Raw genomic sequence first — 25,777 nt, 5'->3', positions numbered from 1 at the left:
TTCTCTCTGGGGACAGTGAAGGCTTTTCGAGGCCAGGGCAGCACAGGGAGGGGGCAGGTCTGCCCACCAAGCCTGATCGCGAGGGATAGGCGCTCCTCCTTCTTGATGCCCAGCTAGGGGACAGAGATCATGCGAGGTGCACCTGTCTGTTTGGTTCAATCCTGAGAGCTCACAGCCAAAGCAGCCCTGCCTAGCCCTCACTACATGGACCAGGGAGGCCCCCTTTAGTCAGTCTGCCCTCAGGGCCATTAGCCAGGTTCCTTCTCCATGGCTCCCAACTCACTCAAGGCAGGAACTTCAGTCCCTCCATCCTGGTCCCCAAGACTCTGGGTCTTGCCCTAACCCAGGCCTGACCACTTACAATGTACCCCATGGATTGCATAGCTTCTCCAAGCCCATTCCCTCCCTCCCATGCCCTCTGCCCCACCTGTTAGACAGGGGAATGGTGAACACATTCCCTAACCCCTTTCATTCTTCCTCTCTTCTCTCTCTCCTTCTGTCTCTGTCTCTCTCTCTCTCTCTCTCTGTGCCACAGGGAAAGGTTTGAAACGGAACGTAACAGCCCACGTTTTGCCAAATTGCGCAACTGGCACCATGGCCTTTCAGCCCAAATCCTTAATGTTAAAAGCTAAAAGGCTGCCTGGAATCCCCCTACCCCAACAGGCTGGATCCCCTCCCTCCTTACCCCCACACAGATCTGGCATGTGAGCCCCACGGTGATGCTTGACAATGTGTAACTGTGCTGGGGGCACCTCTGATGGCCAACCGCAGCATTTCTGTCCTCTGCCCTCCCCAGAGCTGATGCTGGGGCCCAGCCCCCTGCAGCTCTGTACCCACCAAACCTCCCAATTCCTCTGTACCCACCAACCTGCCCCATTCGGGGCAACCCTCGCCACCCCCCAAATAGCCTGTAGCCCAAGCCCCTGCCCTCTGCACAGGGCCTTAGCTGTAGACCAGAGAGGGCATGAGGGGTTTGCTGGCATAACACCCCAGAACCAAGGGAAATGGATGGGCCACTACTCAGTATCCCACCATCCTCAGTTCCTGGCCTCATCCCCTCCTAGAATGAGTCACCCATAGATCAGGGTCTGGGGAAGAGGCTGATCCCTGGCCCTGCCCGGCTCCCTCGCTGTCCTCTGGAGCTCAGGGCAGCCCAGAATAGGGCTCTTTGAAGAGGAAGTGGAAGCCCCAGGGTAGATGAGACAGAGACCCCTCCTGGCAGTGGTGAGGTGGGGGCATGCACCCTCCTTTTTGTACCGTGTGTGCTGGCTCCATAGTTCTCTCTTCTGTACATATAAGCATGCTTGTTCTGAAATAAAGAAGATTTGAAGTGAACCACACCAAGCCCCAGTCATGCTGTGCCTGTGTGTGTCCCACCTGAGAGGGGCTGTGAGGCCACGATCTGGGACAGAGAGAGGAGAGGCACCACCAGAAGAGGGGCAGGGGCAGTGCCCACCAGTCCCAGGACCCAGCGCAGCTCTGGTCCTGCTGCTCTCCTACCCCACAGGTCCCGAGCCCAGCTGCAACCCAGGGTGGGAGGATGGCTGGTAGGAATCTGTGCTGAGGCCCGTTGGGCACCCTTAGTCACCCACAGGGCAGTGCGTATGGGAATACTTGAATGCCCCCTGCCTCTCCTCCCACACCCTGCTGCAACCAGCAGACTGAGCCATTGTCCTGCCCCGCCCCATCAGAAGGCACCCCGCAAGCTGTTTTCGCAAGAAGGAGCTACTTATGCTCGATCCTGGTCCAGAGGCAAGAGAAGGGTTCCAGTGGGCACACCTGGGCTGAGAAGCAGTTCACAAGGGAACTCAGGGGGCCAGGGCTGGGGCTCAGGGGAGAAGAGATGGAAGGCAGCCCTGGCAGATTATTGCTCAAGTGTCAGGAGGCAAGAGGGCTGGGAAGGCTTCCACCTGGGTCTTGCTCCCGGCTCCCACCCACCTGTGGCCTTGTCCTAGTCCTGAGCGTTTAGGAAGGGGTAGGAAGGGCAGCAGCAGTCAAAAAGATCCCAGCCAGGCCTCAGGCTCATGTCCTGCTGAGCTGTGACCCACTAGCTAGCACCCTACTCACCTGACCCTGGCCCGACCGCTTAGAAAGTACCCCATGATGGCAAGGCTTCTCCAGGCCAATTCCATGTCCCTGATTGTGTGAAATCACAAGCTGAGGACATGAGAGTGGTGGCACTTACATTAGAAGCAGATGCTGAGGCTCAGCCCTCAAGGCTGTCCTGCCTCCTCTGTGGCTGGGCTGGCCAGAGCCCTGCGCCCATTCCTGCTGCCTCGGCAGAGGCTTTCTCTCTGCCTCCAGGAACCTTAGCAATCCCACCAGGAGGGGGTGGTGTTTGAGGCCACTCTCTCCTGCCTACCCACTCTGAGATGCTCCCTAAAGCCCCCTGCCAACCTATTTTGGCTTCCCACCTCATCCTGCCTCCAGCAGTCTGATGCCTGGGCCAGGCAGGCTTCATCCTGCTGCCTTCATCTAGGCCTTGTGGAGCACACCCATATTTGGCTGATGTTTTATAGAGAACTTGCAAGGCCCAAGGATGGGTTGGTGGCAGGGGTCTGCCAGATACAGAGAGGTCCTGGGCAGTGGGTATCCTGAGGCTGGCAAAGGACCTCAGCCAACCACTAAGAGTTGGTGGGCTCTTGGACCCCTGCTCCCAGACCCCAGCCTGTAGGAGCCCTCTTGGAGCCACCTAGTTGAAGCCCTGCCTTCCCACCTACCCCAGACCCCTTCACATAGTGCCCTGGGGGGCCCCAGGCTGGGTTCCATGTAAACCCCTCGGTATAAGCAGGAAAGATGTCTTCATTCAGCATCCAGTGTCTGTGGGCATTTGTGGAGATGCTTGACTACTGTGAGTGCTAAAGGAATCAGAAAGGGCCAATATAACTGTGTTCCCAATGCAAGGATGATCATGTATGGTCCAGAGACAGGGAGCATCCCTCCAAGTGATGGATCAAAGAAGGCTTCCTGGAAGAAGAGGTCAGTGTATTTTATCTTCAGGAATGGTTAGAATTAGGGTGGAAGTAGATACAAAAGCCTAGACAGATACTCTAAGCAGAGCAAGCAGAGATGCTGATGAGAAGTGGTGTCCCAAAACCCCAAGTTAATCATTTTGGTTGGAATGGAGAGAATGCAGAGGATGTCATGGTTAGCAGTGGTCTGCATCTAGACTCCCAGGCCATGGGATTTTGAATGCATTCTGAAGGCAAAGTGGAACTAGCAAAGGCTGCAGGGCACCTTTCACACTATAGCTGATAAGGTGTTCTTCACCTAGACCACAATGGCAGCATGGGCCCTGGAGTTGCAGTGGAGCATTCCTGGGGCAAAGTGATGCAGCTCAGGGTTCCCCTGAGCCATAGTCACCAGGCAGCAAGGTGGAATGTAGACTAGGTGGATGGCAGCATGAATAATTTCAAGATCAACCACCTGACTGGTATTCTATCATCAACCCAATCAACAGAGATTTTCATGCTTCACCATCTTATCCAACACAAGTAGCATCATCACCCCCATAGTGGCAACCACCCCTTTAGCACTGTCAATATCAATCACAAGGCCCCCACCATCACCAACAGTTCTGACCCAAGCCCAGTGACAACAACCCCAAGACCCAGCATCACCACCACCACCATCCCCATCCTTTCCAGACATAGTATCATAGTTATCAATAACAGCATCAACCAAACCCCACCATTCCCACCACCAAGAGCCACCATGGAAGAGCAGGGGCACACAGTCAACATGCTCCACCTTGATGCTGACCAGACTGAGGGAAGAGATAAGCTGAAAAGGGGACGATAGCCAGGCTGTGTTTCTCCTGGCCTCGCCATCCCCCCAAGGAGCCATGAGCATTTGGGTCTAGTTTGGTTTTTGCTTAGATGTTTAAACTGAATTATGACCAAGGCAGGAGGCAACTGTAGATCTTAGATCAGGCTGGGGTGATCTCACCAGCACTGTCTTTAGGAATGAAGCCAGGGCCAAGTAAGTTCTCCACAGTGCTTGCTCTATGTTGCGCCCTTCAGGATGCTTCTGGGGGCTTGTGGAACTTCAGGCAGGAACTGACATGGAATAAGAGCCCAAGATCCTTCAAGACACCCTCTAATGCCTCCTCTGCCTTCCCTAGGCCCTGGCTTCTTGGTGTCTTTAGACAGTGGTGCCAGAGAGGATGCCACTCGGCAAGAACCCCAAGCAGCAGGCTCCCTTACGTGCATACCTAGGTATACCTGGTGGTGATCACTGTCCTGGTGCTGCGGTCAATGATGAATTTTCCTAGGGCCCACATCCAGCTCCAACTTCATGCCCTGGAATCCAGGGTTTATTTGGAGCTCTGGCTGGGGAGATCGGCAGGTAAGCTGGCCTAACAGTGAATTGGAGCCAAGGAGACAGGCAAAGCCAACTTCCTATTCATTCTGCAGAATACTGTCCCCAGCCTGGACACTGTCATTGCCCTGGTCCTGTGCAGTGTCCTCATTTCCCAGCAGCCTACTGGAAGTGTGGTGTAGGGCCATGGAGAGCAGATCAAGGAGATCAGTGTTCTGTGTCAGCCTGAGCCATCCCAGGCCATACCTGCCCACACTGACAGGAGGGTCTGAGCAGCCAGCTCAATGGTGTGGCTTCAGAGACTGCATCTACTTCTCTGAGGCAGTCACATCACCGGCATGGCTTCCAGAAGCAAGGTTCTTTCACAAGCGGGCTCATGGAAGGGCCAGAGCCAGGCACGACTGCAGGCCTGCAAGCTGGGCTGTCCGAGACTGCCTCCCTGAGCATTAAGTCAGGGAAGACCTGGGCAAGATGTAGCCACTGCTCTTGCCCATCCCAAAAGCTTCCCACGCAGTTATGGAGAAGGATGGCACTCTCTCTCCCATGGGGGCAGTCAACCTCAACCTTGCCACTTCTCCATCTCTATTCTTCCATGACCCTCTCACAATATTTCATGCTCTTTTTACCATACACCTCACCAGATGGAGGAAAGCAATTCAGTGATGCTTTTGCAAATAGCTCAGGGCCCGCTTGCATTCCTATCTAGGGCAGACCCTTTTAGTGCCAGCTACTCCAAGTGTGGCCCACAGGCCAGCAGCATCAGCATCACCTGGAAGCCTGTTAGAAAAGTGAACTCTCGGCTGAGTGCGGTGGCTCACGCCTATAATCCCAGCACTTTGGGAGGCCGAAGCAGGTGGATTACCTGAGGTCAGGAGTTCAAGACCAGTCTGGCCAACATGGTGAAACCCCATCTCTACTAAAAATACAAAAATTAGCCGAGCGTGGTGGTGCATGCCTGTAATCACAGCTACTTGGGAGACTGAGACAGGAGAATTATATGAACCTGGGAGGTGGAGGTTTCAGGGAGCCGAGATCGCGACATTGCACTCCAGCCTGGGCGAAAGAGTGGGACTCCGTCTCAGTTTAAAAAAAAAAGAAACAAAAAAGAAATGTGGACTGTCAGCTCTGCCCCAGACCTACTCAACTAGGAATTCGTTTTAAGAGGATCCCCAGGGGCTTCAAGCACACATGTAAGTTTGCAAAGTGTTATAGTGGTGAGGCCCCAAGCCCTTTTCTGCCACTTTGCAGCTTTGTGATGTTTTACTAGAGACACAATCTCTCTGGACCTCAGATTTCTCATCTACAAAATGAGGGTCACATTCCCAATGGCTCAGGGAGGTTGAAATGATAACATGGAGTAATAGGGTAATCTCTTTTTTTTTTTTTTTTTTTTTTGAGTTGGAGTTTCACTCTTGTTGCCCAGGCTGGAGTGCAATGGCACAATCTCGGCTCACCACAACCTCTGCCTCCTGGGTTCAAGGGTTCAGCCTTCCCAGTAGCTGGGATTACAGGCATGCGCCACCACACCTGGCTAATTTTTTTTTTTTTTTTTTTTTTTTTTTTTTTTTTTTTTGAGACGGAGTCTCGCTCTGTTGCCCAGGCTGGATGCAGTGGCGTGATTTCGGCTCACTGCAAGCTCCGCCTCCCAGGTTCACGCTGTCCTCCCGCCTCAGCTTCCCGAGTAGCTGGGACTACAGGCACCACTTAGTAATGGAAAGTATTGTTATTCTGATTATTTCAAATAAGAATAGTGCCTTTTATTGGGGAAAGATTCTACTTGGCTGATCACAACACAACAAGAGGTTTATTTCTTCCTCCACGAGGTACCGGTTAAGGATTCAAATCACAACATCCCTCAATCAGATCCTGCTATTCTGACTGATAAGTTGTAGGACTCTGAGCAACTGAATTATCTTTGTTACCATTTCCTCATCTATTAAATAGAGTCCATGATAGCCACATCAGAGGGCTGCTGTGAGGAAGGAAAAACATCATCATGCCTGGCACATAGCATGAGGTCAATAAACAAGTGGCATAAAATGGGGGGAGTCATTCCCACTCGCAGGAGCTGCATTTATCCAGTTGCTGTTGTTGCAAATACAAATCAAAGAGTAAAGAATGTGCATTTCTTTGCTTTCCTATAATTTAATTTTTATTCTCTGCCCACCCCATTTTACAGTTAGCCACCCAGCTCTGACTGCTCTTGTCTTTCTAGAGTGGTTCTAGGGAAGAGATGCTTACAGAATGCCAAGGCACTCAGGGTGGGGGCGTGTGGGCATACCTGGTCCTCTGTCAGGTTCTGCCTGCACTGGCATCTGCTGAGACATCCCCAACCCATCTGGTCCATACTTGCAGAGTGATCGCCTTTCTCTTTCCCAGTTACAAGGTCTTTCAGATCTGCAGGTGCTCAGGCCCATGTTCTTGTCACTCTTGGGTGCATGGTAAATTATCTATGGCACCCAGGCCACACAGAGGCATGGGAATCTTTGGGCTATTTCAGGTCTGTCTGGCCCCTCACCAAGGGCATGGGGAACCCTGGGGTCCTGCCACTTCCCCAGGTTTGACCTTGAAAAGGAGCACAGGGGCTTCTATTCTTGAATCCCCTTGCCACAGTGCCCACTTTTGTCCAGGTAACCTTGCTCTGTCTGCCATGGTAGCTTTCAGCCATCTGTATTGTTGGTGCCGAGTCCTTCAGAGCCCAAAGCCTAGGTTCTCACAACTCCAGAGCCTAAGTCCTTGACACTCAAATATCTTCACTCTGCTTTTTTTGCTGTAACATTCCTTCCCAAGGTAGCACATGCCCTCGACTGAATGAGGAAGGGTGAAAACAGGATCAGGGAGGAACCTGGGTGGGTAATTCCATCGGCTTTTCTACCACACTGTTTTGCTGAAAAAGAAAAATTAGGAAGGACAGAAAAATTTGAGAGGCGGGGGTGGGAAATGCCTCCAGGATTGAAAAAGTTTTTGATGTTATTGGGACCCTTCTGTGGTCTGAGCCTCTGCTCCTGGGATCCTGGAGGAGCTCCTTCCCTGAGCTGGAAGACATACCCTCTGAGGATCCTACTCTGTTTGCAAGGCAGGTGGCGCTTTCTGCCCAGCCTGCCTCTGTTGCACCCACCTGCCCCCATGCAGAGGGGCCTCATGGGGTCTCCAGGCTCCCTTGACCTGTTGTCTTTTTGGTCCCACCTCATCAGCACCCCTATTGAGCATGCGCCAGTGTGCACCAGCCAGGCCACCACCCCGCTGCTGCCCGCTTCTGCCCAGCCGCCTGCTGCTGCCTCTCCCAGTGCAGCTTCGCCACCCCTGGCCACAGCTGCTGCCCACACTGCCATCACCTCTGCCGCCGCCACAGCCCCTGCTTCAAGTCCTGCCGACAGCCCAAGGTAACTGGCCCACAGGTGCCGGGCCTGACCCTGGGGAAGGGAGACAGGAAACGCCCCACTCTGGGTCCACCTATGGCCAGCTGTGTCCAAGGTAGTTAGGGCCCACAGGCCTGGAAGAAGCCAAGGCCAGTGCTGCTTGGTGCAGAGTGTGAAGGGGAAACTGAGGGTGAATTTCAGGGGTGTGCACCACTGTAGCAGGGACTGTCACTCTGCCCCCCAGGGACACATACACCAGTGAGGGAGGTAACAGTCTCTCTCACAGACATATACACACACTCATACACACAGTGTTAGATAACAAAAGGGGACTGTGTGAAAAGTCTGTTCCTGGAACTCAGATTAGGTAGAATGAAAGTCATCCCTGTGGGCTGGAGAAATCAAGGAAGGCTCCATGGAGGAGGGAGCACTGGAGCTGGGCAGGGAAGGCAGGTCAGATTTCGTCAGAGAGAGTTTAGCCATGAACTTCCCACTTCCCCTCCCCTCTCTTCGGAGAAGCATGTTAACGCCAGAGGCACCCAGTATAGTGGGATTTATATCTGCTCCACAGTTTACTGTGTGTAACCTTGAAAAATTGACTGAAGCTCTCTGAACTGCAGTTTCCTCGTCTGTTAAGATGTTTACCAAACACCTATTATATAAGATTATGATAGAAAAAATGTCTGTAAAACACCTAATACATACAAAGGACACAAGTATTGTGAGTTCCTGCATCTGCCTTCCTAGACACCCAACAAGGCAGAGACCAAAGGCCAGGGGAGAAGAGGGGAGGCAGAGGGGCCAGGCTGACAGGTCACTCTGCAGTGGCCATGTGGCGCATCAGGCTGGATGGGTCCCGCTCTGTCTGGGCTTCCAAGAGTCGGCCAGTTAGTGTTTGCGGTCGGAGCCCAGGTGTCCCAGTCTCCCACCCTGGCCCCCAGGGTTTGCTGGGGAGGACATGCCTCTTGGATCAGAATGGGTAGGTCCATGGTGCAGCCTGAGGTGGGATTGATATGAGCAAACTGGCTCACAGGCCTGTCTGCTGCCCCCATCCCAGGCTTCACATTAACTGCATGGTGCCTAAGACCAGCCTTTCCCCAGCCCAACTGAAGCCTGAAGGAGGAGCCTGGCCCTCCAGGGATGGTTTCATCCCAGTTTTCTGGGGGATTTAGGACACTGCTTCCCCTCTTTATACCAGAATCTCTTCATAGAAAGGCCTTGCTACCTGCACAAAGAAGAGATTTTGAGGAGGGCAAGAAATGTCTCTTGTAGAGTGGGAAGAAGCCTCCCAATTTGAATGGTGAGGGGCTATAGATGCTGGAGCCCTGCAGGCAGTCCAGCCTCATCCCTGGGGCCCCAACCCTGCTCAAAGGCAGGCACCAGCACCAGGCTCAGGTCTCAGTGTCCTGGGCGTGCTGACGGCTGAGCTCCTGGAGCCCTCGGGACGCCCCCAACAGGGGGAGTCCTCCCTTCCTTCCCTTTGCCTTGCCAGGAGAGCTGGGGCCTGGGTGGAGCTTGGAGAGCGGCACAGAGGGCTGCCCAGCGGGGAGTGGGGCTGGAGTAGAAGGGGTCACGGGGTTGTACTCTGAGCAAATCTACCTCCCCTCCTCACACATGGGCTGGGATGGAGCTGGAGCTGGGGGAGCCCATGGGAGGCAAATGGACCCCCCAGCCTTTCATGGGAGCATGGCTTCAGAATTTTCAATGGATGCCATAAGCCTCTGCTCCCTTTCCCAGAGCCAGTCCCTGACTCAGGACCTGTAGCTCCTGGGCTGCGGGCAAAGTGTCCTCCACTGATGGAGTCCGGCTAAGACCACTGCCCCTTGGCCCACCCCCATCCCTATGGAAGCCCGGCAACCCTTGGACACTGTCTCTTCCTCTTCCATGGAGACCCCTACTCTGCTGATCTCAGCACAGAAATCTATCCAGAGAAGGGCAGGTGGGCCTGGGGAGGGGAGACAATGGCTTCACTCAGCCAGAAACTAGGCAGCTTGACAGGGCAAGTGTGCACAGCCTCCAGGTCTGGGATGCTGGCTACCTGAGGCTCATTTTATCTCCACCTTGTCTGGGACAGCCCCTCAGGCCTCTCTGGATCCACTCAGAAGCTTGGTGGTGGGTTCTCATCCCAGGGCCACCCCCTTCTCAGAGCCCCGGAGAGGAAGGCACTCCTCATCCTACAGCTCTGCCCAGCAGGGCCCCGGCCCTTGAGGAACAGACAGAAGGAAGGCAGGAAGCCATGGGGCGGTGGGTGGGGGTGGCAGGCAGGACTCACTTCTCCAGCACCTCCAGCAATAACCCATTTGCCCTGGGTGTGGGCATGTGGTCCCCTTTGAGATCTGAAAGACCAGGGATGTGTTTTGCAAGGTGTTCATTAGTTTTAAATGAAGAAAAGCGTTTTACAAACAAATACAACTGGGGAACGCTGATCAGAGAAGGCTCAACAGGCGGCTGGATTCCAGGAGTTCTCGGAGCCTTCAGCTCTCTGGGAGGAGAGGCCAAGCACATACTCTGCTGAGGGTAATGAACTAGGACACTTTTTAAAAAAATCTCTTTGACCCCATTGTCCCAGGGCCACACATGGGGAAAGGTGATTCTAGGCCCCTTGACAACTAACCCAGTTAGAGGAGGACAACAGGAACTCTATGCAGAAAAGGTGTGTGTTGCTGGGGGGGAGGGGGTCCTTGAGTGGCAGAGACGGGGTTGGGGGAGCGGCACGGGTGTCTCCTGACTTCCCCTGAGCTCTCCCTGGAGTATCTGTGCCCAGAAACCTGAGACTTTGCTGCTCTTTCCAGCAACAATAGAAAAGAGTAGGCAGAAGAGGCCAGGTGGTCAGGGGCTGAGGTGCCCCACGAGGTCATGGGGGTAGGTAGTTCTGACCAGCGCCATCTCTCTCCTCTCCCCTACCTCTGCGCTCTTCCACAGTCCCACCTGGGCAGTCTCTCCCCACGACAGTGAAGGGTCTTCCCGGTGTCCTCCTGTCTGGCTGGTGGCTTTTCTCCCTCTCTCCAAAGGCAGTGGCACTAGCCACCCAAGGAACACCCTCCTCCCCTCTGAGACCCTTATGGTCCTTCCTTCACAGTTTCTGGCAGCTCCCAAGAAATGTCTCTGTCAGGTGTCCTCACAGAGGCTTCTGAAGACCTGGGAGTCAGCCTGCCTTGGCTGTAGGCCCCAGTGGGGGTGTCCTTCTGGGTGTAACCCTTCCCCCCTTGGTTCCAGGCCCCAGGCCTCTTCCTACAGCCCGGCAACGGCCGCCTCTTCAGCACCTGCCACTCACACCAGCTACAGTGAGGGCCCCGCCGCCCCTGCACCCAAGCCCCGGGTTGTCACCACTGCCAGCATCCGGCCTTCTGTCTACCAGCCAGGTAAGAGGCAGAGCAGGAGGGGAGGCTGTCTAAAGCCATGGGTGGGTTCCAGGAGTTGCAAGAGCCAAGAGATGGCTCTGGGGTCACATCCCCAGAAGAATGGGAAACGAGGTCTTGCTATTGAGGCTCCACCCTCCATCCTCCAGTTGTGGGTCAGAATCCTATGGAGCCTGCATCTGGCCTGGGGGAGACAGGTGAGCAAGAAAGTAGTGGATGATTCTAAGGGAGAGCAAAGGAGAACAGAGAAGTCTTCTCTGGACCAGGCCTGGTGGCTTACACTTGGAATCCCAGCACTTTGGGAGGTCAGGGCAGACGGATCACCTGAGGTCGGGAGTTCAAGACCAGCCTGGCCAACATGGCAAAACCCCAACTCTACTAAAGGTACAAAAATTAGCCGGACGTGGTGGCACACACCTGTAATCCCACCTACACGGGAGGCCGAGGTTGCAGTGAGCCCAGACCGCACCATTGCACTCCAGCCTGGGCGACAGAATGAGACTCCCTCTTCTCCGTTTCATGCCAGTGTGCGAGAGTTGGCCGAAGCGATGGGGATACAGAACAGCACAGGTGGAGCCTGGACTCGGGAGCAGGTCCTATCCAGGCGCAGGGAGAGACCCCAGGGAAGTTTTCTCTGCTGCTGGAGCCCAGGGAAATGAGACAGGCACTGAGTCAGGGTGGGCCTTGCTCCGGGGGTTTGGTTCATGAAGCTCGCTGACAGCAGGGTTGAGTGTGGGTGGTGGAAGCGGCTTTTGCCCCAGACAGAGGCCGGTGCCAGGGCCTGCTCTGCTGTCGAAGGCAAAGCGCCTCATCCCTCCAGGCTGTGATGTTCATGGACACCTCGTGTTCTGGAAATCGAATGAAGCACCCAGCACAGCGTCTGTCACACGGGAGGTGCCCTTCTCTGTCCCTAGAGAAGGAGCAAGGACAGACGGTTCTGAGGTGAAAACTCCGCAGGGCGAGGTGGCGTTTTGCAGTAGCGACAAGCCTTAGATGGAGCGGTGGGAAGCGGCTGCCCCTGCGGAGACTGAGGACACAGGGAGGGAAGGCTGGAGAGGAGTTTGGAGGAGAAGCGGCGGGTGGAGGCGAGGCCTTGCAGGGGCGCAAGGAGGACATTTCCGTCTCTTCCCGGGGAGGCGCTTCTGGCACCTTCCGGGGCGGCCGCCGGCTGTCTTCGCCCAGCCCGCCAGGCGGCGTCAGGGCTCCGGGGGCGCGCGGCCGGCCCGCCCTGCGTCTCCTTCCTCCTCCTCCCTGGGCTGAGGCCCAGGAGAGCGAGACGAGCCGGAGCCGCGGGCCCCCGCGCGGTTCCCAGGCCGCGCAGACGTTAACTCATTCCTGCCTGCGGGGAGAAGGAGGCGGCCGGGCGGGCGCGCGCTGGAGCCGGCCTGGCCTCCACCTCCCTCTCCGGGAGGCCCCGCTGCCAAGTGGAGTCCGGGGGCGGCTGGCAGGCGCCCCGGACGAAGTGGGGCCTGTGGGCCCAAGCCGCTCTCCGCTCCACTGCCCTCCAGGCTATTCGGACCCGGGCGTCGGAGAGGGCGGGGAGCCCGCGCGGGACCCGGAGCGCCCCGGACCGCCGCCTCAGCTCCCCCCGGGGCCTCCTCCGGGCCGAGGGCGGTGTTCGCAGGCCGGATCTTATCGCTGGCGCCCGAGGTGGGCGGCCGCTCCCCAGAACACCTGGGGCCCGGGAGGGGGCGGGCGGCGGCGGCGTCACGGGGACCCTGCGCGCGGGCCGGGGACGGCCACGTTGGCCCGCGGGCCGGGCGGCGGCCAGGCGCTCGCGGAGAGCCAGGCCCGGCCCGGAGTGAGTCAGAAATCACCTTGTTTAATTACACATCCCCGAGCCCGCCGAGTGCGATAGGGGCCTTTTGAACTTGCCAATTAGAGATGAAATATCACCTTCTAATTTAGACTGGCTTAATTCCGTCACGCAGAAATAGCAACAGCCCCGGGGCTGCGAGATGGGATATCAGGTCTTTCCTGGCATGACGGCGAGCCAGGCTGAAGGGTGCAGAAGCTGAGGGCGGCGAAGCGCCGCTGCCTGCTCGCCACCGGCCGGGAGTGGGGGTTGCGACTGGGGAACGGAGCTGCCGGGCCACCCAGGCCGGGGAGGTTCCTTCTCTAGGTGGGTGTAGCCCCCGGCAAGGAAGCCGTCAAATCGGGGTCCAGATTCTAGCCTGCCTCTGTGAGACCTCTGTGTTACCTCTGTGTTGTGGGGGCTTAGAAAAGGAGGTGGATCCGGGAGTCTGGAAGGCCTTCCAATAGAGGGAAGCGACTGCCAGGCAGGGGGAATAGGGTTAGTATTGCTGGAGGGAGGCAGGAAATGTGGGCCAGGGTCCGATTTACTTGAAAGGGGGCGTACTAAAGCCTGTTTTGCTGCCTGGGGAGTTTCTAAACGGGCATCTGCTGTTCAGTCTGGCAGCCTGAGCTCGTTTCAGCTAAGTAGTTCACCAGCTGGATGACTTGGAAGCAGCCATTTAAGCCCTCCAAGTCTCAATTCCTCATCTGTAAAATGGACTTGCAAATATTATCTGCCTCCTTGAATTGCAGCGAGTAATTACTTGAAATAATGCACGTAAAGGGCCTGGCACGTGGAAACAGTCATTTTGATGAGGACAGCACCACCCAATAGAAAGAAATTTCCTAGTAGCCACATTTTTAAAAAGTAAAAGAAAGCAAGTGAAATTCATTTTAATATATTTTCTTTGACTATATATATTTAAAACATCAGGCCGGACGTGGTGGCTCACGCCAGTAATCCCAGCACTTTGGGAGGCCGAGGCGGGCGGATCACGAGGTCAGGAGATCGAGACCATCCTGGCTAACACGGAGAAACCTCGTCTCTACTAAAAAAAATACAAAAAATTAGCCGGGCATGGTGGCGGGCGCCTGTAGTCCCAGCTACTCGGGAGGCTGAGGCAGGAGGATGGCGTGAACCCGGGAGGCGGAGCTTGCAGTGAGCCGAGATCACACCACTGTACTCCACCTGGGCGACAGAGCGAGACTCCATCTCAAAAAAAAAAAAAAAAAAAAAAATTAGCCGAGTGTGGTGGCGGGTGCCTGTAATCCCAGCTACTTGGGAGGCAATGGCAGGAGAATCACTTGAACCCAGGAGGCAGAGGCGGCTGTGAAGCCAAGATTGTGCCACTTCACTCCAACTTGGGCGACAGAGCAAGGCTCTGTCTCAAAAAAAAAAAAACAAAACAAAAAAACCCCATATATATATATAATTTCAACATATCAACATAAAATAATTATTAATGTGTCTTCAAAATCTGGTGTGTGTTACACTAACAGTACTTCTCGGTCGGACTAGCCATGTTTCAGCTGCTCATTGGCCATTTAGCACTATGTATTGGACAGCGCAGGATTAGGGCTTATGGTCTTAATCTTTTTTTTTTTTTTTTTTTTTTTTGAGATGGAGTTTCGCTTTTGTAGCCCAGGCTGGAGTAAAATGGCGCAACCTCAGCTCACTGCAACCTCTGCCTCCCGGGTTCAAGAGATTCTCCTGCCTTAGCCTCCCGAGTAGCTGGATTTACAAAGCGCTCACCACCATGCCCGGCTAATTTTTTTGAATTTTTAGTAGAGATGGGGGTTTCACCATGTTGGCCAGGCTGGTCTCGAACTCCTAACCTCAGGTGATACACCGGCCTCAGCCTTCCAAAGTGCTGGGATTACAGGAGTGAGCCACCATGCCCAGCCAATCTTAATCTTTTTTAGCAGAGAATTGCACTTTAGAAAGAAAGGAAATGTTGCACAGAACCCCCTTACGTATAACAGAGGGATGAAGCTGCTCTGAAGTTGTGCTAGATCACCTCTCCCTGCTCTCTGTTCCTGGTGGCGTTCCTGGAATCACTTCTTCCCCCAGCATTTTGAGATTCTCTGCAAAGTTGTTAGGGAGGGTGACAATACCTCAAATTTGGGCTGTACACATTTATAAAATCCATGCACTATGTCACTCCAGCAGGTCCCCAGCATGCCCTGTGGGGCAGGCAGGGCGTCAGGCATTCCACCACCACTGAATAGACCTCAGTCTCGGGTTATCTGACTTCAAGATGTTCCATTTTCCTTCCCTCCTCTCCCACAACCCCCGGCCCTACCAGTCTAATGGGGCTAGGCTTCCCTAGGTGAGCAGCAGGTCATGAGACAGGCTGACAGTACATGTGACCCTGACACCCATGTTGTCCCCATCCTTGCCATCCTCACTCACATTTAGTGACACACTATGCCAGGTACCAGGCTAAGCTCTTTTATATTTCTTACCTTCCCTTAATCCTCATAATAACCTTGTAAGATGGTAAGCATTAGTATTGCCAGTTTTAGATGAAGAAATTGAGGCCCAGAGAGGTTAAGGAACTTGCCCAAGGACACACAACCAGGATGTAGTAGAGCTGGGTCCTGCAGCCAGGGCTCTTGGCTATGCTATCAAGACTCCACAGCATGAGGTCTCCTCCATGTTGAAAATGACTCCTCCCTGACATGTTGCACCAAGATTTTCTAGAAATTGGACTCATGATCTTTACAGAGGCAGCTTGGGATGATATAATGAATGGTTTTGGAGATGTATTCCCACTTACTAGCTCTGTCTGAGCCTCAGTGACCTTGAGGGTAAAGGGGGAATAATGTGAAGAACGATTCAGATGACAGATGCTATGTGCCTCATTACCCCTAAAGGAGAGGAAGATTCCTTATGGAGAAGGTATTATCTCTCTCTCTTTTTTTTTTTTTTTTTTGGAGACAGAGTCTCGCTCTGTCGCCCACGCTGGAGTGCAGTGGTACAATCTCGGCTCACTGCAAGCTCCGCCTCCTGGGTTCACACCATTCTCCTGCCTCAGCCTCCTGAGTAGCTGGGACTACAGGCGCTCGCCACAATGCCTGGCTAATTTTGTGTATTTTTAGTAGAGACAGAGTTTCATGGTGTTAGCCTGAACGGTCTTGATTTCCTGACCTTGTGATCCTCCTGCCTCAGCCTCCCAAAGTGCTGGGATTACAGGCGTGAGCCACCATGCCCGGCCGGTATTATCTTTTGAAGGCCTCACTGGCAGGATGGCTCCGGGGCAGGGCTGTGGAGGGTTTTATCTCTTCTTCCTTCAACAACATGGATGGATCCTATCTACCTGGTCCCTACTCACCCCCAGCACAGGGATTTTCAGGTCATCCAGCTCTGAAGGGTGGGTCACCTGGGAGTGGAAGGTGCAGAGTGGGAGCCACAGGCTGCCCCAGGTGGCCCAGGGGAACCAGGTGGGAAAGAGAGACTGGAGGTGGGGCCAGGGTCTTGGGCCCTAAGAAAAACCTTCCTCTCCAGGTTGAGGCTGGAGTGTGGGGTGGGAGGCAGAGGCAGGGTGTGGGTGTGGGGACTGCCTCAGTGCAGTCCATCCTGCCCAGGCTGAGCTCAGGAATGGGGAGGGAGGCTGTGCCAACATGCTTCCTAGGGTTGGGGGAATGAGGCCTCTTTCCCGAGGAGCAGACTGAAATGAGGTGAGGCTTCTGGAACCTCACTCGCTGGAAGAGGAGGCCAGCTGGATCTTGCGTGCAGGGTACATTTGGGTCTGCCCTGGCTGGGTGTTGAGAGCCCAGGCTGAAGAGGGCTGTGGGTAAGCAGTTGCAATGCTTTTTCTGTGCTGTGAGCCCAAAACGGTTTTCTGCTCTCAGGGAGCTGGAGGAGGGTGTGGTAGAAGTGAGGCAGTGCATTCTCTTCCCTGTGCTCTGACTGCCTGGACAATCTTTAGACAGTCACTCAGACACACTCTCAGCTTCCACTAAAGCGATGTGGAGGTACAGGGGTCCCCAGGGCAGCCACAGGCCAAATGAGCAGCTACTTCTGGGCTGTGTCACCCTAGAGTCTCTGCCCAGCACCCTCTGAATGCCTCCTTCAAGATCCCCCACCCTAATCAAACCAAGATGGAATTTCCCCCAGTACAAATCAAGCTGAGCTGTTTTTCAAGAAAGTAATTGTAGCTAAACCTGAAACGTGAACCTGAAAACCCAGGTCACCTGCTTTGTCCTGAGGGCTGACCTAGGTCCAGGTTCAGCAAACTCATGCTAAGGATGGTATTTCAGATGTCAAATCACTGGTCAGAGTGCAACAGAAAGCATCGTGCAGTCAAGGGCGAGCTGACCCACTCCCACCCCTTCCCGCCCAGGTACCCCCACCCCCACTCCCCGTCTTCTGCAGGCCTTGGGCAGTCAAGGCCTGGTGGAGCCCCACCCTGCACAGCTGCAGATATTTATAGCCATGTCCCTTTTCCAGCCCATGTCGAGGGCTTTGCTGTGCTTGCTCTCTAGCTCTCTGGAAGCCCTGCTGAGAATTCAAATCTGGGCCATCAAGAAGTTCAGGAACAAGTCTCCCAAAAAAACTGAAATTGTATGCTCTAATGTTAAAGCCGCCTTTTCCTTTTCTCTGGCTGGGAGTGAGGGGAACTGGGAAGAATGAATTCCTGACACACCTTTCTTGGGGTTTTTGTTTTGTTTTGTTTTGTTTTGTTTTTGGCTTTTGCAGTGCCTGCATCTACCTACAGCCCGTCCCCAGGGGCCAATTACAGTCCCACTCCCTACACTCCCTCGCCTACCCCTGCCTACACCCCCTCACCTGCCCCTGCCTATACCCCCTCGCCTGCCCCTGCCTATACCCCCTCGCCTGCCCCCACCTACACTCCATCCCCAGCACTAGCCTATACCCCTTCGCCTGCTCCCAACTATAACCCCACACCCTCGGCGGCCTATAGCGGGGGCCCTGCAGAGCCTGCTAGCCGTCCCCCCTGGGTGACAGATGACAGCTTCTCCCAGAAGTTTGCCCCAGGCAAGAGCACCACTTCCATCAGCAAGCAGACCCTGCCCCGGGGGGGCCCAGCCTACACCCCAGCGGGTCCCCAGGTGCCACCACTTGCCAGGGGGACCGTCCAGAGGGCTGAGCGCTTCCCAGCCAGCAGCCGGACTCCACTCTGCGGCCACTGCAACAACGTCATCCGGTATGGTCCAGCTGTGCCCCTGCATTGGGGCACTGGAAGGGTGTGTGTGCGGGGTTCTTGTCCACAGTCTGAGCCCTGGTAGGGAGAGATGGGGGTAGGAGGCAGGTGTAGGGAGAAAGGCTCGGGTCCTTCTGGCTTGCCCTCTGGTCTGACCTCTCTGAGCCTTAGCTGCCATACTTGTGTGACACCCACTCCCCCAGGGAGCTGGGAGGTTGGCATGAGGTATGTGGGTGAAGCTCCAGCAGGGTGCCTGGTGCCAGGAACTCCCCCTTGGGCTAAGGTTGAGTTCTGGGAATCACCAGACTTGTCAGTAGGTTTACGGGGCATGTTGTAAGACAGTGTGGGTTTTGACCCAGTTTTCCTTTAGGGTTGCTTCTGGGTCTTTCCACAGATAGGCCTGGGCTGCTCAGGGAGTTGGTGGGCATCTGCCAGACTAAAATGAAAACAAGTGATTTCACACTTAGAAGCCATGGACCATGGGTGCTGTTGTTTGAATACAGTATGTTTGTATGCATGTGTGGTGTGAGCTTATATGCATGAAAAATACACTTTTATTTAAAACTAAGGTAATACATATTCATTAGTGAAGAATTAGAAAACACAGAAAAATAAAAATTAGAATATAAAGAAATGTCCTTGTAGTCCCACTGTTCTGACTGCTAACCTGGAGCTAGACAATACAGGTTTGTATCCTGGGTCTACCACTTACTAGCCCTATGGCCTTAAACAAGTTGTTCAAACTCTGTGTGCCTCAGTTTCCCTATCTAAAAATGGGTATTATAATAGTACCTACTTCGTAGGATTGTTGTGAGAATTAAGCAAGTTAATAAATGCAAAAGTCTTCTTGAATAGAACCTGACACACAGTAATCACTTAATAAATGTTAGCCATCAGCATCATCATTATTGGATATCTTACTATCATTATCAGTGGTCAACTGAATTCTATGATATGTTTACCCAGTCCCCTATTGGTAGATGTTTGAGTTGCTTCCTGGTTTTCTTTATTGTAAGTGATGCAACAATGATCACCTTTCTGCATGGAGCTTTCTCTGAATTTCACATTACTTCATCAGAACAGTCACAAAAGTCAGAGTTATTGGGTAAAAGTATAAACAGTGTTGGGGTTCTTGAAATACCTAGTTCCAAGTTCTGGGGGCTGCCTTACTGGGTGCCATTCTCTGCTTCCCCAGGGGCCCATTTCTGGTAGCCATGGGCCGTTCTTGGCACCCTGAGGAGTTCAACTGTGCCTACTGCAAGAGTTCCCTGGCAGATGTGTGCTTTGTGGAAGAGCAGAACAACGTTTACTGTGAGCGATGTTATGAGCAATTCTTTGCCCCACTCTGTGCCAAGTGCAACACCAAAATTATGGGGGTAAGTGGACAGCCTCCCTTTCCTCTGACCCATGTCTCTTCCCCAGCCCTTCCCCAAGATCATGGGGTCCCATTAGGAAGCCAAGAAGTTGCTGGTAACAGAGAGAAAGCAACTCCATTTTTATCCTGAAAGGGAATTGGTTTGCCACCAATAAACTTGGGGATAAATGAACTTGATGCAAGAGATGATTGTGCGCCTGTACCACACAGCTTGAAGTGGTGGTGGAACTTCTGCAAAGCAAGTGGTTGCTTCATAACCTGACTTTACCATTCACCAGAATGTGGCCTTGACCCTCAATGCCTCTTTGGTAAATGACAGTAATAAGCAGTACCTCCTCCCAGGTTTAATGGGAGGATTAAGCATCACAGTTTATGTAAGAATGCACAAGACCTGGCACCCAGCTGGAGAGTGACAACCCCTTCTCTGCCGCCCCTGGGTCTTTCTTCAGAGTGACCAAGGCCTGCATCCTGAGCTCTCCTGCCCTATTCCCCAGTAGGATGCTCGGGCAGTGGCAGGAGCCTGTTGGGGTAGTCAAGCCCGCTCCCTTTCTGCTTTCTGTCCTGAGCTCAGGCTCTTTCCCCCAGGAAGTGATGCATGCCTTGAGACAGACATGGCACACCACCTGCTTCGTCTGTGCGGCCTGCAAGAAGCCTTTCGGAAACAGCCTCTTCCACATGGAAGATGGGGAGCCCTACTGCGAGAAAGGTAGGAACACTTTGATGGCATGCGGGGAGGCCCTGCAGACTGGGAGAAAGGGGCAGGCACAGGGAACTAACTCCTGCCTAATCCATTCACATCCAGCCACCCAGAGGCCTTTATTTCTGGAAGAAACCTTTGTTTTTGTTTTTAATGGCAGAATCATGCTAATATCACACAAAGGAAGTTAACTATCTCCCCTGCCCATATGGTTGTAGCTTTGGGGAGAGTGAGGTGCAGAGTCTATAGCTTATTTTATGCATCAAATATGTGGATCTGGTTGGGTAGGTGGCTCACACCTTAATCCCAGCACTTTGGGAGGCCGAGGCAGAAGAATTGCTTGAGCCCAGGAGTTTGAAACCAGCAACATAGCAAGACCCGGTCTCTGCAAAAAATATAAACATTAGCCAGGTGTAGTGGTGCGTGCTTGTAGTCCCAGCTACTCAGGAGGCTGAAGTGGGAGGATCATTTGAGTCCAGGAGTTCAAGTCTGCAGTAACCTGTGATAGCACCATTGTATTCAGCCTAGGCAACAGAGTAGGATCCTGTATCTCAAAAAAAAAAAAAAAAAAAAAAAAAAAAATGTAGCTCACAAGTTGCCATCTTATGACCACTTGGGAAACCTTTCAGGTTATTTTGATTTGGAGACCACAAGGTCTATTCTGAAAAGGCCTTGGCTATGGACTTTGTCCTTCATTCTATTCCTGGTTCCACTTCGGGCTGCTTTGTAATCCTGAGCAAGTTAGTAACCTTCTCTGAGCCTTACTTTCCTAATCTGCAAACACCCGCCTTAGAGAACCGCGGTGAGGATTACACCAGAGAAGGCATGTAGAGCATCAAATATGCGAGACCCCTTCTTCTGCCCCTATGATATTTATCAGACTTTGATGTTCCTTCAGATTCCTGTAATCTCACTGAGTGAATTCAGAGTTTCTCTGTACCCCCAAAATGCTATATGTTATGTTAAAATGCCGAGTAAATTATTGTAAATTCAGGAGACAAAGCACGTCATTAGATAGGTGAGAGTCAGTCACTCATTTATTCAGAGACTTTCCCCTTCAGACCTTTCTGAAGCAGATTCCAGAAAAGGTAACACAGACATGAAGGCTAAGACAGTAGAACCAGAAAATCAGAGGTGGTAAAAGCAGGCATGCCGATTATGAAGAATAACAGAGCTGCAGGGACTAACCAGGTAACAAATTTGAGGGCAAAAAGAGAAACACAGTAAGTTAGTTTACTTTAAAACCAGAAAAGAGAAAACATTCAGTTCCTCAAGGGAAAAAGCAAAACAAAATGAAAACTTCTTTCCCCGACTGTGAATTAGAAAATAAAAGTCTTGGCCTGGGGCGGTGGCTCACGCCTGTAATCCCAGCACTTTGAGAGGCCAAGGCGGGCAAATCACCTGAGGTCAGGAGTTCAAGACCAGCCTGACTAACACGGTGAAACCCCATCTCTACAAAAATAGCCGGGCATGACGGCGGGTGTCTGTAATCCCAGCTACCTGGGAGGCCGAGATGGGAGAATCGTTTGAACCCGGGAGGCAGAGGTTGCAATGAGCTGAGATACTGCCATTTCACTCCAGCCTGGGCGACACAGTGAGACTCCATCTGAAAAAAAAAAAAAAAAAGAAAGAAAGAAAAGAAACGTCTTGGGTTCTTGTACTAGTGAATGCCCTTCCCAGCTCTGAAGTTAACTGAATGACCTGAAACATGTCACTTAGTTACTCCGTGCCTCAGTTTCTATATCTGTAAAAGGGAGAAGATAACACCAGTCCTTTCGTTTCTTATGAGCATATGATATTGATTGGTAGTTAAAGAAAGTGCTGTTATGCTTATACAGATTGCTGGTATTCTTCTACTAAAAGCATTATAACAGCCGGGCGCGGTGGCTCAAGCCTGTAATCCCAGCACTTTGGGAGGCCGAGACGGTTGGATCACGAGGTCAGGAGATTGAGACCATCCTGGCTAACACGGTGAAACCCCATCTCTACTAAAAAAAATACAAAAAACTAGCCGGGCGAGGTGGCGGGCACCTGTAGTCCCAGCTACTCGGGAGGCTGAGGCAGGAGAATGGTGTAAACCCGGGAGGGGGAGCTTGCAGTGAGCTGAGATCCGGGCACTGCACTCCAGCCTGGGCGACAGAGCGAGACTCCGTCTCAAAAAAAAAAAAAAAAAAAAAAAAAAGCATTATAACTTCTATTATTTGAGATAAGCCTCAATTTGTGTCTGAGGCTTTTGAAAGAATGATAGATTTCCATTATCACTGCTGCCCCTTGTCATAGCAACTCCCCCAAAAAGATTCTCAAAAATGATGTTTTGAGTAAGAAGATCCAGGAAGAAGATGGTCTAGTGTTAAGAGAAGACAGTGAGGAAGTAGATTTACCTTCAGACCTAGGTACCTGGAGAGACCCAGACTCGAATCCCGCATGGGCCACTTCCAGGCTGAATGGCGATGGGCAAATTATTTACCCCTTCTGAGTCTCCATTTCCTCCTCCGTTGTCCAGGCTGGAGTGCAGTGGCACAATCATGGCTTACTTTAACCTTGTCCTCCTGGGCTCAGTTGATCCTCCCACCTAATCCTGTAGCTGGGACTTCAGACATCCGCCACCATGCCTAGCCAATTTTCATAATTTTTTGTAGAGATGAGGTCTTGCTATGTTGCCCAGGCTGGTCTTGAAATCCAGGGCTCAAGCAATCCTCCTGCCTTGGCCTCCCAAAGTGCTGGGATTACAGGCATGAGCCACCGTGCCTATTTTTGATTTTGTTCTATTTTTGATTTTGTAAGGAACCTCTTACTGTTTTCCATAACGGCTGCACTGTGTTACAAACTCATTAACAGAGTACAAAGGTTCCAATTTCTCTGGTAGCCTTGCAAACACTTGTTATTTTCTGTTTTTTAAAAAATAGTAGTTATCCTAATGGGTATGAAGTGAAACTTCATTTTTATGTCTCGTCATTTTAATCAACAATTTGGAAGAAGACACAGAAGGGAGTCCTGTCAAATCTGCATATTGAGCCAGAATGATAGGGTCTAGGCTGAAAAATGCTTCAGCTGGCTGCAAAGATAAGCTGACAACTGCATATAAGGAAGAGAGGTAGGAGGGTCAGCCCTTCACAGATGAACCTGCACCTGAGCAGTTCCCAAACCTGGCATCACGGTCACCTAGGGAACTTAACAAACTAGAGAGAAAATAGATTTTTCAGACCTACCTCAGACCCACAGAAGCAGCATTTCATAGGGTGCCCCACCCTACCCAGGTGTTTCAGTTAGGTGTGGGAATCAGAAGTGTTTCTCGAAGTGTGGTCCCAGCACCAGCAGCAACATCACCTGAGAACTTGTTAGAAATGCAGATCTTCGTCCGGGCGCGGTGGCTCAAGCCTGTAATCCCAGCACTTTGGGAGGCTGAGACGGGCGGATCACGAGGTCAGGAGATCGAGACCATCCTGGCTAATATGGTGAAACCCCGTCTCTACTAAAAATACAAAAAAAAAACTAGCCGGGCGAGGTGGTGGGCGCCTGTAGTCCCAGCTACTCGGGAGGCTGAGGCAGGAGAATGGCGTAAACCCGGGAGGCGGAGCTTGCAGTGAGCTGAGATCCGGCCACTGCACTCCAGCCTGGGCGACAAAGCGAGACTCTGTCTCAAAAAAAAAAAAAAAAAAAAGAAATGCAGATCTTCAGGCCCCACCCCAGATCTGGTGAATTAGAAACTCTAGAGGGGAGCCTGGCACCCTGTGTTTCAACAAACCCTCCATGTGCTTCTGACGTTTGGGAATCATTGCTCTAGAAGAGTACTAAGCCCCTTTTCAACACAGAGCACCCGCAATTTGATGGATGCAAATCCTTTTACAATAGCAATAAAATCCATTAAATGCGAGGGTAGTAATTCAGCTTGGGACAAGAGAGAGTCAAAGAAAATTAGAAAGACTTAAAGAGAGAAATAAAGGAAGGAATAAATAAATGAGGAGCTAGATTATGCTCCTTGTGGAAAATGCCCATGCACAGACTTTGTTCGGTACCAGCAACGTTCTCCTTTTGTAGAAACAAGTGAAGAAAAATGCCAACTTAAAAATATATATATATTAGGATCAGACCCGTGCTACCAAATTTTAAAACAAAGTGACAATTCTCCAAATAATACAGAATCGAATTTAAAACAGAAAAATTAATCAGTGGGCAAGACAAGGCATTCCAGAAGTAAATTCGAGCCTTTTTTTTTTTTTTTTTTTTTTTTTGGAGACAGAGTCTCGCTGTGTTGCTCAGGTTGGAGTATAGTGGCGCGATCTTGACTCACTGCCACCTCCGCCTTCCGGGTTCAAGCAGTTCTCTGCCTCAGCCTCCCAAATAGCTGGCATTACAGGTTCCTGCCACCAAGCCTGGCCAATTTTTGTATTATTAGTAGAGACAGGGTTTCCACCATCTTGGCCAGGCTGGTCTTGATCGTGATCTACCCACCTCGGCCTCCCATAGTGCTGGGATTACAGGCAGGAGCCACCGCACCTGGCCAATTCAAGCCACTTTAATAGCTTAATCTGTGAAAAGCCAGTAAGAGAAGGAATCACTATTTAATTAGGTTGTTTGAACCATTTAATTTAATTTTTATATTTATTTAAATATGGAACACAGCCCGGCTTGGTGGCTCACGCCTGTAATCATAGTACTTTAGGAGGCCAAGGCAGGAGGACCCCTTGAGCCCAGGGGTTTAAGACCAGCTTGGACAATATAGGGAAACCCCGTTTCTGGAAGAAAAAAAAATTAAAGTAGCTGACCGTGGTGGTGCACACCTGTGGTCCCAGCTGCTCAGGAACCTGAGGTGGGAGCATAGTTTGAGCCCAGGAAGTTGAGGTTGCAGTGAACTGTGACCACATCATTGCATTCCATCCTGGGTGACGGAGCAAGACTTTATCTAAAAAAAAAAAAAAAAAAAAAAAAAAGGAGATGATGAATGAATGGATAGGATACATGGATAAATGGAGGAGGGAAGCCCAGAGAAAGCCTTCAGCAAGGCTATCTCATCACTCTTGGTTGGGGTAGGCAGGGGATGAAGACTTCCCTGAAGTACAGTCTAGCACAAAAGATTGCAGAGATTCTCTCACGTACAGAAAGTGGGGATGGTTTTCTAAGCCCAGGGCCTGGTTTACACAGAGACATGGAGGTGTAAGAGAAAGTCCAGGGCACCATGAGACCACCTGGGAGTGATAAGAAAGAAGTCGTAAGTGGGGTGAAGGACTAGTTCTCAGGTGGAGACGAGTCAGCCCATACCACATAGTAGTAAGTTCCTGCAGAGCACAGAGTGAACTGCAACCTGTGCTGTTAACTTTCTAAAGGAAGCAGAACGATGTTTTCTTTTTTTTTTTTGAGACGGAGTCTTGCTCTGTCGCCCAGACTGGAGTGCAGTGGCTGGATCTCGGCTCACTGCAAGCTCTGCCTCCTGGGTTCACGCCATTCTCCTGCCTCAGCCTCCCGAGTAGCTGGGACTACAGGCGCCCACCACCACGCCCGGCTAATTTTTTGTATTTTTAGTAGAGACGGGGTTTCACCATGTTAGCCAGGATGGTCTCGATCTCCTGACCTCGTGATCCACCCGCCTCAGTCTCCCAAAGTGCTGGGATTACAGGCGTGAGCCACCGTGCCCGGCCGTACGATGTTTTCTTAGCTCTGGCAAGGCAATGCATTTCTGCCTACTAAAGAAATTAAGTGTTCCATCA

General features: G+C 52.2%; 2 protein-coding genes across 23 annotated transcripts in view; both read left to right on the top strand.

Annotated features, from left to right (window-relative positions):
• Positions 1-25,777, top strand: part of SNCG (synuclein gamma) — a 389,209-nt gene that overhangs the window by 128,747 nt on the left and 234,685 nt on the right. Inside the window, exon 1 of one of the 14 annotated variants that reach the window (XM_050803897.1) lies at positions 9,138-9,141. The exons of 10 other annotated variants lie outside the window; for them this stretch is intronic. The gene's annotated coding sequence lies outside the window, so the exon portion shown is untranslated. Of the gene's footprint in view, positions 1-9,137; positions 9,142-9,247; positions 9,260-12,244; positions 12,249-13,275; positions 13,280-25,777 lie in introns of those variants that run through there. 3 more of the 14 variants (XM_050803910.1, XM_050803894.1, XM_050803892.1) reach the window with 3 other exon arrangements.
• Positions 1-25,777, top strand: part of LDB3 (LIM domain binding 3) — a 71,661-nt gene that overhangs the window by 33,477 nt on the left and 12,407 nt on the right. For 6 of the 9 annotated variants that reach the window (XM_050803849.1, XM_050803852.1, XM_050803848.1 and 3 more), the window contains 4 exons: positions 10,896-11,041; positions 17,535-18,003; positions 19,196-19,376; positions 19,961-20,081. In XM_050803849.1, coding sequence (XP_050659806.1) covers positions 10,896-11,041; positions 17,535-18,003; positions 19,196-19,376; positions 19,961-20,081 — 917 coding nt within the window. Of the gene's footprint in view, positions 1-535; positions 1,336-7,514; positions 7,704-10,895; positions 11,042-17,534; positions 18,004-19,195; positions 19,377-19,960; positions 20,082-25,777 lie in introns of those variants that run through there. The other 3 variants (XM_050803853.1, XM_050803854.1, XM_050803855.1) reach the window with 2 other exon arrangements.

The sequence above is a fragment of the Macaca thibetana genome, chromosome 9 (genome assembly GCF_024542745.1).
Source record: "Macaca thibetana thibetana isolate TM-01 chromosome 9, ASM2454274v1, whole genome shotgun sequence".
Classification (NCBI taxonomy): Eukaryota; Metazoa; Chordata; class Mammalia; order Primates; family Cercopithecidae; genus Macaca; species Macaca thibetana.
This window is presented reverse-complemented; position numbering and strand designations above follow the sequence as displayed.